General features: G+C 48.8%; 1 protein-coding gene across 1 annotated transcript; it reads left to right on the forward strand.

The window, feature by feature from the left end:
- Window positions 1–1,918: 1,918 nt before the first annotated feature.
- LOC147959543 (uncharacterized) lies at window positions 1,919–2,431 on the forward strand. The gene has a single exon (XM_087532708.1). The coding sequence runs from the start codon at window positions 1,919–1,921 to the stop codon at window positions 2,429–2,431; it is 513 nt and encodes a 170-aa protein (XP_087388834.1).
- The last annotated feature ends 10,888 nt before the right edge of the window (window positions 2,432–13,319 follow it).

A 13,319-nucleotide genomic window follows, 5' to 3' on the forward strand; every position in this document is an offset into this window, starting at 1 on the left:
ACCAAGACCCTCATCGACGGTGGAGCTGGCCTCGACATACTCTTCGTGGAAGCTTTCAGCTTGCTTCACGTGCCGCACAGCCGGCTCCACCCTACCAAGCCTTTCTCTGGAGTCGGTAGTGGATCCACCAGCCCCCTGGGGCAAATACGCCTCCCGATCACCTTTGGTACCCGAGACAACTACCGCACCGAGCTGATCGACTTCGACATTGCCCGCATTAGCCTCCCATACAATGCCATCCTCGGGTACCCTGCACTGGCTCAGTTCATGGCGGCGACCCATCCGGCTTACAACCTCATGAAGATGTCAAGCAGTAGCGGCGTCCTCACCATGGCTGGAGACACCAAGGAGGCTCTGACAGCCCTCAAGCTCGCTTTCAGGGCCCTCGCGGCAGCGCGCCCAGCCGACGAAGTTGCCCCGAGGGCTAAGGGGGCCGTGCCGACGAAGAAGAAGCAGATGTTCACTCAAGATCGGGCCGAAATGAAGCAAGTGATGGTCGAGGAGGACGTGTCCTCGGGGGCCACCTTCACCATAAGCGCCAACCTTGACCCTGATCAAGAGGAGGTAGAGGAGGCATTGGTAAAGTTCCTACGCGCAAACAAGGAGGTATTCGCCTGGGAGCCAAAGCAGCTGGTAGGGGTCCCAAGGGGGTAATTGAACATCACTTAAGGGTGTGCCCCAATGTGCGCCCTGTGAAGCAGAAGGCGTGACGGCAGTCCATGGAGAAGCAATCCTTCATCGTCCAGGAAACTCGCAAACTACAAGCGGCAGGCGTCATTCGCGAGGTCCGGTACCCGGAATGGCTGGTGAACCCCGTCGTCGTGCCCAAGAAAGGCGGGAAGGAACGCATGTGTGTCGACTTCACCAACATCAACAAAGCCTGCCCCCAAGACCCGTTCCCGCTCCCACGCATCGACCAAATCGTCAACTCCACCGCCGAGTGTGACCTGCTATGTTTCCTGGACGCATTCTCGGGTTACCACCAGATCAAGATGGCGGTGGAGGACGTGGAGAAGACGGCCTTCTTTACCCCGTGTGGGCTATACTGCTACACTTGCATGTCGTTCGGGCAACGCAATGCTGGGGCGACCTTCCAGCGGCTGATGCACATCGCCCTAGGCCAGCAGCTAGGGAGAAACGCTAAAGCCTACGTCAACGACATCGTGGTAAAATCTCGGGAGGCAAGAACCCTCACTCAGGACCTGGATGAGACTTTCACCAGCCTGCGCTAGGTGGACCCGTAGCTCAACCCGGAGAAGTGCGTGTTTGGTGTCCCCTCCGGAAAGCTACTAGGCTCCCTCGTGTCGCACAGGGGGATTGAGGCCAACCCAGAGAAGGTCAAGGCAATAGAAGACATGAGCCCGCCGCAAACTCTCAAGGAAATGCAGAAGCTTGCGGGCCGCATGACCTCGCTGGGGCATTTCATCTCCAGGCTGGGGGAGCATGCCCTGCCGTTCTTCAAGCTGATGAAGAACAAGGGCCCGTTTGAGTGGACCCCAGAGGCTGACCTGGCATTTCAAGACCTCAAGAGATACGTGACCAGCCCTCCGGTGATGGTAGCGTGTCGTCCCCTCGAGCCCCTGGTGCTCTACCTGGCCGCCACGCCCCACTCAGCCAGTGCGGCGTTGGTGGATGTCCGAAAGGAGCACCAGGCCAAGAGCGCGTCGCGTAATGCCGCACCTTCAGCCGGGACGGTGCGGCGCTGAGATGGCACCGCTAAAGTCACGACGACACTCGAGGATGAGCAGGCCCCACAAGATGACATTTCTGGGCCTGCGGAGGCCCCGATGGGTGACCAAGCTCCTAAGGTCCCCCCACCTCGAGAGGCGCCACAGACTCCATCGACGCTCCCGCCCTCATTGAGCACCCAGTATACTTCATCAGCACGGTGTTATGAGACGCAAGAGCATGATACCCCATGACACAAAAGCTTTTGCTTGCCCTCCTGGTGGCCTCACGCAAGATGCGTCATTACTTCCAAGGCCACCCAATTAAGGTCGTCTCGACTTACCCACTGGAGAGGGTGCTCCAGAGCCCCAACGTTGTGGGAAGAGTCGTTGAGTGGAACATCGAGCTACAAGCGTTTCAGCTGGATTTCAGCACAACCAGGGTCATCAAGGGAGCCGCCCTCGCCGACTTCGTGGCAGAATGGACCGACGCTCCAAAGCCCGAAGCAGGCGAGGGCCGATCGCTCTCGCCAGGAAGTGAAGCGCCAGATGACTGGGTCATGTACTTCGACGGCGCTTTCGCACGCCAAGGTGCGGGGGCTGGCGCTGTGCTCATCTTGCCCACCCAAGACAAACTATACTACGTCATGCAGCTCTGCTTCCAGTGGGGTGAGAAGGTCTCCAACATACAAGGGGATGATCGCCGGCCTCAAGGCTGCAACAGCCTTGGGGTGAAGCGTCTCACCATCAAGGGCGACTCCTAGCTCCTCATCAACTTCTCCAACATGGTGTACGAGCCGAGGGACGAGCACATGGAGGCGTATCTCGCGGAGGTGCGCAAGATGGAGAAGCAATTCTTGGGCCTGGAACTACAACATGTGCCACACGGCACCAACAAGGAAGCCGATGAGATCGCCAAGAGAGCGTCAAGGCGCTTGCCCCAAGAGCCTGGTGTATTCAAAGAGCGACTTTTCAAGCCCTTCGCGGCCCCCTCGGCTGCCGAGCCTGCACCGCCTCAAGAGGAACTCCCCCAGCCACCAGCCTCAGGAGCCCCTACCTGTGGCCCGACCTCAGGATCACGCCTGCTCCTGGCGCTCGAGCCTTAGGAGGGGTGCTGGACCGAGGAGTTCAGGGCATACCTGATGCAAGGAACGCTACCGAAGAAAGAGGTGGACGCGGAGCGCGTGGCCCGGCAGGCTACGGCATATTGCATCCAGGACGGTGAGCTGTACAGAAAACGACCAAATGATGTTTCTTTATGATGCATCTCCAGGAAGCAGGGGAGCGAGCTGCTAGCTGACATATAGCATGGCCCGACAGGCTATGCCATATTGGATCCAGGACGGTGAGCTGTATAGAAAACGACCAAATGATGTTTCTTTGTGATGCATCTCCAGGAAGCAGGGGAGCGATCTGCTAGCTGACATACACGGCGGGGACTGCGAGCATCACTCGTCGTCGCACACCCTGGTTGGCAAGGCGTTCCGCAGCGGGTTCTACTGGCCCACGGCACTCAACAATGCAACCGAGCCGGTAAGGTCCTGCGAGGCCAGTTCCATGCCAAGCAAATCCACCAGCCGACCCAGGGCCTCCAGACTATCCCACTCTCGTGGCCGTTCACGGTCCGGGGGCTGGATATCCTGGGTCCGTTCCCTCGAGCGCCCGGGGGCTACCACTACCTCTACGTTGCCACCAACAAGTTCACCAAGTGGGCAGAGGTGGAAGTCGTCCGCACCATCCCAGATGGATCGGCAGTTAAGTTCATCAAGGGCCTCATGAGCCGATTTGGGGTCCCTAACCGCATCATCACCGACAACGGCTCGCAGTTCACTAGCAATCTCTTCAAGACATATTGTGCTAACCTTGGAAAGCAGATATGCTACGCCTCAGTGGCACACCATAGGAGCAATGGCCAAGCCGAGCGCGCCAACGCAGAGGTCTTGAGAGGCCTCAAGACCAGGACCTTCAAGAAGAGGCTCGAGGCCTGCGGTAGGGGCTGGCACGACGAGCTCCAGTCCGTGATGTGGTCCATCTGCACCACAGCCACCAAGCCAACAGGCGAGACCCCATTCTTCCTCGTCTACAGAGCCGAAGCAGTTCTCCCTCATGAGGCCAAGCATCGCTCCGTGCAGGTCCTGGCGTTTGACAAGGCACGTCAGGACGCCATGCGGGGGATGGACCTCGTGTTGGGGGAGGGGCGCTGCCGTCAAGCCTCGCTCCGGGCGGCGAGATACCAGCAGGCGGTGCGACGGTGCCACTGCCGCAACGTCCGCTCCAGGACACTCGAGGTGGGTGATCTCGTCCTGAGGCGGGTGCTCTCCAGGGAAGGGATGCATAAGCTCTCGCCCGTTTGGGAGGGCCCATTTAGGATTACCCGCGTCTCCAGGCCTGGTGCCGCGCTCCTGGAGACACAGGACGGGATCCCCATCCAGAACGCCTGAAACATCCAGCACCCCCGGAAGTTCTACCCATGAATCAAGGCCCGGTGCCTGTGAAGGTCTCCGTCCGTGACACTCTCACGCAATAATGAGTGGGGATATACATGCCCCGAAGTCTCCGGAGTGCCGCCCTCGGGCCTCGGGAGATCCCTCCCACATCCTAGTGGCATCACTTAGCTCCGCGTTGGTGAGGAGACTAGACTAGGTGTAACACCCTCGATGCGACTATATCTCCCACGTGTCGAGGCGCGACTTAGAGGCATAATCGCATTGAAGGCATATGTCGCAAGTTTGGCAATCTTCACAACATTCCATGTAATATGAATAATAAGGGGGAGATAGCATAGTTGGCTTACACTCGCCACATCAATCAAGTACATAAATAACATTAAATCATCCAAACACTCATGGCCCGACTACGGCGCCAAAATAAAAGATAACCCAACATGCAACACGGTCCCGATCACCCCCAACTGGGCACCACTACTGATCATCGGGAAAGGAAACATAGTAACGTTGAGAGTCTTCATTGAACTCCCACTTGAGCTCATACGCGTCACCTGGAGCGGAATCATCAGGCCCTGCATCTGGTGTAATAGTAATCTGTGAGCCACAGGGACTCAGCAATCTCGCACCCTCGCGATCAAGACTATTTAAGCTTATAGGTATGGCAAAGTAAATATATGTGGAGCTGCAGCAAGCGACTAGCAAGTATGGTGGCTAACTTATTCGCAAAAGAGAGCGAGAAGAGGAGGCAAAGCACGAGTGAGAAACTAGAGAACAACCTGCGCAAACATTACTCCAACACCGTGTCCACTTCCCGGACTCCGCCGAGAAGAGGCCATCACGGTAACACACTTAGTTGATTCATTTTAATTAAATAAAGGTTCAAGTTATCTACAACCGGACATTAACAAATTCCCATCTTCCCATAACCGCGGGCACGGCTTTCGAAAGTTCAATCCCTGCAGGGGAGTCCCAACTTAGCCCATGACAAGCTCTCACGGTCAATGAAGGAATAGACCTCCTCCCAATATGTTCCTGTTGGGGAACGTAGTAATTTCAAAAAAATTCCTACGCACATGCAAGATCATGGTGATGCATAGCAACGAGAGGGGAGAGTATGATCTACCCTTGTAGATCGACAACGGAAGTGATTGGTTGATGTAGTCGTACGTCTCCACGGCCCGACCGATCAAGCACCGAAACTACGGCACCTCCGAGTTCTAGCACACGTTCAGCTCGATGACGATCCCCGGACTCCGATCCAGCAAAGTGTCGGGGAAGAGTTCCGTCAGCACGACGGCGTGGTGACGATCTTGATGTACTACTACCGCAGGGCTTTGCCTAAGCACCGCTACAATATTATCGAGGACTATGGTGGCTGGGGGCGCCGCACACGGCTAAGAATAAGATCACGTGGATCAACTTGTGTCTCTGGGGTGCCCCTGCCTCCATATATAAAGGACTAAAGGGGGGGTGCGGCCGGCCTAGGAGAGGCGCGCCAGGAGAGTCCTACTCCCTCTGGGAGTAGGATTCCCCCCCAATCCTAGTTGGAATAGGATTCGCGGAGGGGGGAAAAGAGAGAGAGGGGCCAGCCCCCTCTCCTTGTCCTATTCGTACCAAGGGAGGGGAGGGGCGCGCGGCCCATGTTGGGCTGCCTCTTCTCTTTTCCACTAAGGCCCACTATGGCCCATATAGCTCCCGGGGGGGTTCTGGTAACCTCCCGGTACTCCGGTAAAATCCCGATTTCACCCGGAACACTTCCGATATCCAAACATAGGCTTCCAATATATCAATCTTTATGTCTCGACCATTTCGAGACTCCTCGTCATGTCCGTGATCACATCCGGGACTCCGAACAAACTTCAGTATATCAAAATGCATAAACTCATAATATAACTGTCATCGTAACCTTAAGCGTGCGGACCCTACGGGTTCGAGAACAATGTAGACATGACCGAGACATGTCTCTGGTCAACAACCAATAGCGGGACCTGGATGCCCATATTGGCTCCTACATATTCTACGAAGATCTTTATCGGTCAGACCGCATAACAACATACGTTGTTTCCTTTGTCATCGGTATGTTACTTGCCCGAGATTCGATCGTCGGTATCCAATACCTAGTTCAATCTCGTTACCGGCAAGTCTCTTTACTCGTTCCTTAATACATCATCCCGCAACTAACTCATTAGTTGCAATGCTTGCAAGGCTTAAGTGATGTGCATTGCCGAGAGGGCCCAGAGATACCTCTCCGACGATCGGAGTGACAAATCCTAATCTCGAAATACGCCAACCCAACATGTACCTTTGGAGACACCTGTAGAGCACCTTTATAATCACCCAGTTACGTTGTGACGTTTGGTAGCACACAAAGTGTTCCTTCGGCAAACGGGAGTTGCATAATCTCATAGTCATAGGAACATGTATAAGTCATGAAGAAAGCAATAGCAACATACTAAACGATCGGGTGCTAAGCTAATGGAATGGGTCATGTCAATCAGATCATTCAACTAATGATGTGATCCCGTTAATCAAATAACAACTCTTTGTCCATGGTTAGGAAACATAACCATCTTTGATTAACGAGCTAGTCAAGTAGAGGCATACTAGTGACACTATGTTTGTCTATGTATTCACACATGTATTATGTTTCCGGTTAATACAATTCTAGCATGAATAATAAACATTTATCATGAAATAAGGAAATAAATAATAACTTTATTATTGCCTCTAGGGCATATTTCCTTCAGTCTCCCACTTGCACTAGAGTCAATAATCTAGATCACATCACCATGTGATTAACATCGATAGTTCACATCATCATGTGATTAACACCCATAGTTCACATCGCCATGTGACCAACACCCAAAGGGTTTACTAGATTTAGTAATCTAGTTCACATCGCTATGTGATTAACACCCAAAGAGTACTAAGGTGTGATCATGTTTTGCTTGTGAGAGAATCTTAGTCAACGGGTCTGCCACATTCAGATCCGCATGTATTTTGCAAATTTCTATGTCAACAATGCTCTGCATGGAGCTACTCTAGCTAATTGCTCCCACTTTCAATATGTATCTAGACCGAGACTTAGAGTCATCTAGATTAGTGTCAAAACTTGCATCGGTGTAACCCTTTACGACGAACCTTTTTTCACTTCCATAATCGAGAAACATATCCTTATTCCACTAAGGATAATTTTGACCGCTGTCCAGTGATCTACTCCTAGATCACTATCGTACTCCCTTGCCAAACTCAGTGGTAGGGCATACAATAGATCTGGTATACAGCATGGCATACATTATAGAACCTATGACCAAGGCATAGGGAATGACATTCATTCTCTTTCTATCTTCTGCCGTGGTCGGGCTTTGAGTCTTACTCAATTTCACACCTTGTAACATAGGCAAGAAACTCTTTCTTTGACTGTTCCATTTTGAACTACTTCAAAATCTTGTCAAGGTATGTATTTATTGAAAAAACTTATCAAGCATCTTGATCTATCTCTATAGATCTTGATGCTCAATATGTAAGCAACTTCACCGAGGTCTTTCTTTGAAAAACTCCTTTCAAACACTCCTTTATGCTTTGCAGAATAATTCTACATTATCTCCGATCAACAATATGTCATTCACATATACTTATCAGAAATGTTGTAGTGCTCCCACTCACTTTCTTTTAAATATAGGCTTCTCCAAAAGTCTGTATAAAACCAAATGCTTTGATCACACTATCAAAACGTTTATTCCAACTCCGAGAGGCTTGCACCAGTCCATAAATGGATCGCTGGAGCTTGCACACTTTGTTAGCTCCCTTTGGATCGACAAAACCTTCTGGTTGCATCATATACAACTCTTCTTCCAGAAATCCATTCAGGAATGCAGTTTTGACATCCATCTGCCAAATTTCATAATCATAAAATGCGGCAATTACTCACATGATTCAGACAGACTTAAGCATCGCTACGGGTGAGAAGGTCTCATCGTAGTCAATCCCTTGAACTTGCCGAAAACCTTTTGCGACAAGTCGAGCATTGTAGACAGTAATATTACCATCAGCGTCAGTCTTCTTCTTGAAGATCCATTTATTCTCAATTGCTTGCCGATCATCGGGCAAGTCAACCAAAGTCCATACTTTGTTCTCATACATGGATCCCATCTCAGATTTCATGGCTTCAAGCCACTTTGCGGAATCTGGGCTCATCATCGCTTCCTCATAGTTCGTAGGTTCGTCATGGTCTAGTAACATAACTTCCAGAACAAGATTACCGTACCACTCTGGTGTGGATCTCACTCTGGTTTACCTATGAGATTCGATAGTAACTTGATCTGAAGTTACATGATCATCATCATTAGCTTCCTCACTAATTGGTGTAGTAGTCACAGGAACAGATTTCTGTGATGAACTACTTTCCAATAAGGGAGAAGGTACAATTACCTTATCAAGTTCTACTTTCCTCCCACTCGGTCATATCGGTGTAAAGCGCATGAAGAAACTCCATACTGAGGGACTTTTGGAACCACTTGATTATGAATCACTTGGTACTTGCGAACCGTGCCTCATAGGCAAGATGACCAAAGCACCATTCTCCGGTACTATGGAGAGAGCAACAGATTTGTTGGAAATCATACATACAGATGTATGTGGTCCGATAAATATTGAGGCTCGTGGCGGATATCGTTATTTTCTCACCTTCACAGATGACTTAAGCAGATATGGGTATATCTACTTAATGAAACATAAGTCTGAAACGTTTGAAAATTTCAAAGAATTTCAGAGTGAAGTTGAAAATCATCGTAACAAGAAAATAAAGTTTCTACGATCTGATCGTTGAGGATAATATTTGAGTTACGAGTTTGGTGTACATTTGAAAAATTGTGGAATAGTTTCGCAACTCACGCCACCCGGAACACCACAGCGCAATGGTGTGTCCGAACGTCGTAATCATACTTTACTAGATATGGTGCGATCTATGATGTCTCTTACTGATTTACCGCTATCATTTTGGGGATACGCTCTAGAGACGGCCGCATTCACGTTAAATAGGGCACCATCAAAATCCGTTGAGACGACGCCTTATGAACTGTGGTTTGGCAAGAAACCAAAGTTGTCGTTTCTGAAAGTTTGGGGCTGCGATGCTTATGTGAAAAAGCTTCAACCTGATAAGCTCGAACCCAAATTGGAGAAATGTGTCTTCATAGGATATCCAAAGGAGACTATTGGATACACCTTCTATCACAGATCCGAAGGCAAGACTTTTGTTGCTAAGTTCGGAAACTTTCTAGAGAAGGAGTTTCTCTCGAAAGAAGTGAGTGGGAGGAAAGTAGAACTTAACGAGGTAACTGTACCTGCTCCCTTATTGGAAAGTAGTGCATCACAAAAAACTGTTTCTGTGACACCTACACCAGTGAGTGAGGAAGCTAATGATAATGATCATGAAACTTCAAGAACAAGATACTACTGAACCTCGTAGATCAACCAGAGTAAGATCAACGCCAGAGTGGTACGGTAATCCTGTTCTGCAAGTCATGCTACTAGATCATGATGAACCTATGAACTATGAAGAAGTGATGGTGAGCCCAGATTCCGCAAAGTGGCTTGAAGCCATGAAATCTAAGATGGGATCCATGTATGAGAACAAAGTATGGACTTTGGTTGACTTGCCCGATGATCGGCAAGCAATTGAGAATAAATGGATCTTCAAGAAGAAGACTGACGCTGACGGTAATATTACTGTCTACAAAGCTCGACTTGTCGCAAAAGGTTTTCGGCAAGTTCAAGGGATTGACTACGATGAGACCTTCTCACCCGTAGCGATGCTTAAGTCTGTCCGAATTATGTTAGCAATTGCTGCATTTTATGATTATGAAATTTGGCAGATGGATGTCAAAACTGCATTCCTGAATGGATTTCTGGAAGAAGAGTTGTATATGATGCAACCAGAAGGTTTTGTCGATCCAAAGGGAGCTAACAAAGTGTGCAAGCTCCAGCGATCCATTTATGGACTGGTGCAAGCCTCTCGGAGTTGGAATAAACGTTTTGATAGTGTGATCAAAGCATTTGGTTTTATACAGACTTTTGGAGAAGCCTGTATTTACAAGAAAGTGAGTGGGAGCTCTATAGCATTTCTGATATTATATGTAGATGACATATTACTAATTGGAAATGATATAGAATTTCTGGATAGCATAAAGGGATACTTGAATAAGAGTTTTTCAATGAAAGACCTCGGTGAAGCTGCTTACATATTAGGCATTAAGATCTATAGAGATAGATCAAGACGCTTAATTGGACTTTCACAAAGCACATACCTAGACAAAGTTTTGAAGAAGTTCAAAATGGATCAAGCAAAGAAAGGGTTCTTGCCTGTGTTACAAGGTATGAAGTTGAGTAAGACTCAATGCCCGACCACTGTAGAAGATAGAGAGAATATGAAAGATGTTCCCTATGCTTTAGCCATAGGCTCTATCATGTATGCAATGCTGTGTACCAGACCTGATGTGTGCCTTGCTATAAGTCTAGCAGGGAGGTACCAAAGTAATCCAGGAGTGGATCACTGGACAGCGGTCAAGAACATCCTGAAGTACCTGAAAAGGACTAAGGATATGTTTCTCGTATATGGAGGTGACAAAGAGCTCATCGTAAACGGTTACGTTGATGCAAGCTTTGACACTGATCCGGACGATTCTAAATCGCAAACCGGATACATGTTTACATTAAACGGTGGAGCTGTCAGTTGGTGCAGTTCTAAACAAAGCGTCGTGGCGGGATCTACATGTGAAGCGGAGTACATAGCTGCTTTGGAAGCAGCAAATGAAGGAGTTCATATTCGATCTAGGTGTCATACCTAGTGCATCGGGTCCAATGAAAATCTTTTGTGACAATACTGGTGCAATTGCCTTGGCAAAGGAATCCAGATTTCACAAGAGAACCAAGCACATCAAGAGACGCTTCAATTCCATCCGGGATCTAGTCCAGGTGGGAGACATAGAGATTTGCAAGATACATACGGATCTGAATGTTGCAGACCCATTGACTAAGCCTCTTCCACGAGCAAAACATGATCAGCACCAAGGCTCCATGGGTGTTAGAATCATTACTGTGTAATCTAGATTATTGACTCTAGTGCAAGTGGGAGACTGAAGGAAATATGCCCTAGAGGCAATAATAAAGTTATTATTTATTTCCTTATATCATGATAAATTTTTATTATTCATGCTAGAATTGTATTAACCGAAAACATAATACATGTGTGAATACATAGACAAACAGAGTGCCACTAGTATGCCTCTACTTGACTAGCTCATTAATCAAAGATGGTTATGTTTCCTAACCATGAACAAGGAGTTGTTATTTGATTAACGGGATCACATCATTAAGTGAATGATCTGATTGACATGACCCATTCCATTAGCTTAGCACCCGATCGTTTAGTATGTTGCTATTGCTTTCTTCATGACTTACACATGTTCCTATAACTATGAGATTATGCAACTCCCGTTTGCCGGAGGAACACTTTGTGTGCTACCAAACATCACAACATAACTGGGTGATTATAAAGGAGCTCTACAATTGTCTCCAAAGGTACATGTTGGGTTGGCGTATTTCGAGATTAGGATTTGTCACTCCGATTGTCAGAGAGGTATCTCTGGGCCCTCTCGGTAATGCACATCACTTAAGCCTTGCAAGAATTGCAACTAATGAGTTAGTTGCGGGATGATGTATTACAGAACGAGTAAAGAGACTTGCCGGTAACGAGATTGAACTAGGTATTGGTATACCGACGATCGAATCTCGGGCAAGTAACATACCGATGACAAAGGGAACAACGTATGTTGTTATGCGGTCTGACCGATAAAGATCTTCGTAGAATATGTAGGAGCCAATATGGGCATCCAGGTCCCGCTATTGGTTATTGACCGGAGACATGTCTCGGTCATGTCTACATTGTTCTCGAACCCGTAGGGTCCGCACGCTTAAGGTTACGATGACAGTTATATTATGAGTTTATGTATTTTGATGTACCGAAGTTTGTTCGGAGTCCCGGATGTGATCACGGACATGATGAGGAGTCTTGAAATGGTCGAGACATAAAGATTGATATATTGGAAGCCTATGTTTGGATATCGGAAGTGTTCCGGGTGAAATCGGGATTTTACCGGAGTACCGGGAGGTTACCGGAACCCCCCCCCCCCCGGGAGCTATATGGGCCATAGTGGGCCTTAGTGGAAAAGAGAAGAGGCAGCCCAACATGGGCCACGAGCCCCTCCCCTCCCTTGGTCCGAATAGGACAAGGAGAGGGGGCCGGCCCCTCTCTCTCTTTTCCCCCCTCCGCGAATCCTATTCCAACTAGGATTGGGGGGGGGGGAATCCTACTCCCAGAGGGAGTAGGACTCTCCTGGCGCGCCTCTCCTAGGCCGGCCGCACCCCCCCCCCTTTAGTCCTTTATATACGGAGGCAGGGGCACCCTAGAGAAACAAGTTGATCCACGTGATCTTATTCTTAGCCGTGTGCGGCGCCCCCAGCCACCATAGTCCTCGATAATATTGTAGTGGTGCTTAGGCGAAGCCCTACGACAGTAGTACATCAAGATCGTCACCACGCCGTCGTGCTGACGGAACTCTTCCCGACACTTTGCTGGATCGGAGTCCGGGGATCGTCATCGAGCTGAACATGTGCTAAAACTCGGAGGTGCCGTAGTTTCGGTGCTTGATCGGTCGGGCCGTGAAGACGTACGACTACATCAACCAAACTCTTCCGTTGTCGATCTACCAAGGGTACGTAGATCACACTCTCCCCTCGTTGCTATGCATCACCATGATCTTGCGTGTGCGTAGGATTTTTTTTGAAATTACTATCCATTCTTAGCAACGAATGTCTTACCTTCGGATCTATGATAGAAGGTGTACCCAACTGTCTCCTTTGGGTATCCTATGAAGACATATTTCTCCGATTTGAGTTTGAGCTTATCGAGATGAAACTTTTTCACATAAGCATCGCAACTCCAAATTTTAAGAAACGACAACATAGGTTTCTTGCCAAACCATAGTTCACACGGTGTCGTCTCAACGGATTTAGATGGTGCCCTATTTAACGTGAATGCAGCTGTCTCTAATGCATAACCCCAAAACGATAGTGGTAGATCGGTAAGAGACATCATAGATCGCACTATATCTAATAAAGTATGGTTATGACGTTCGGACACACCATT

Source organism: Triticum urartu, chromosome 7A (assembly GCF_056163025.1).
Source record: "Triticum urartu cultivar PI428250 chromosome 7A, HENAU_Tu73, whole genome shotgun sequence".
Lineage (NCBI taxonomy): Eukaryota > Viridiplantae > Streptophyta > Magnoliopsida > Poales > Poaceae > Triticum > Triticum urartu.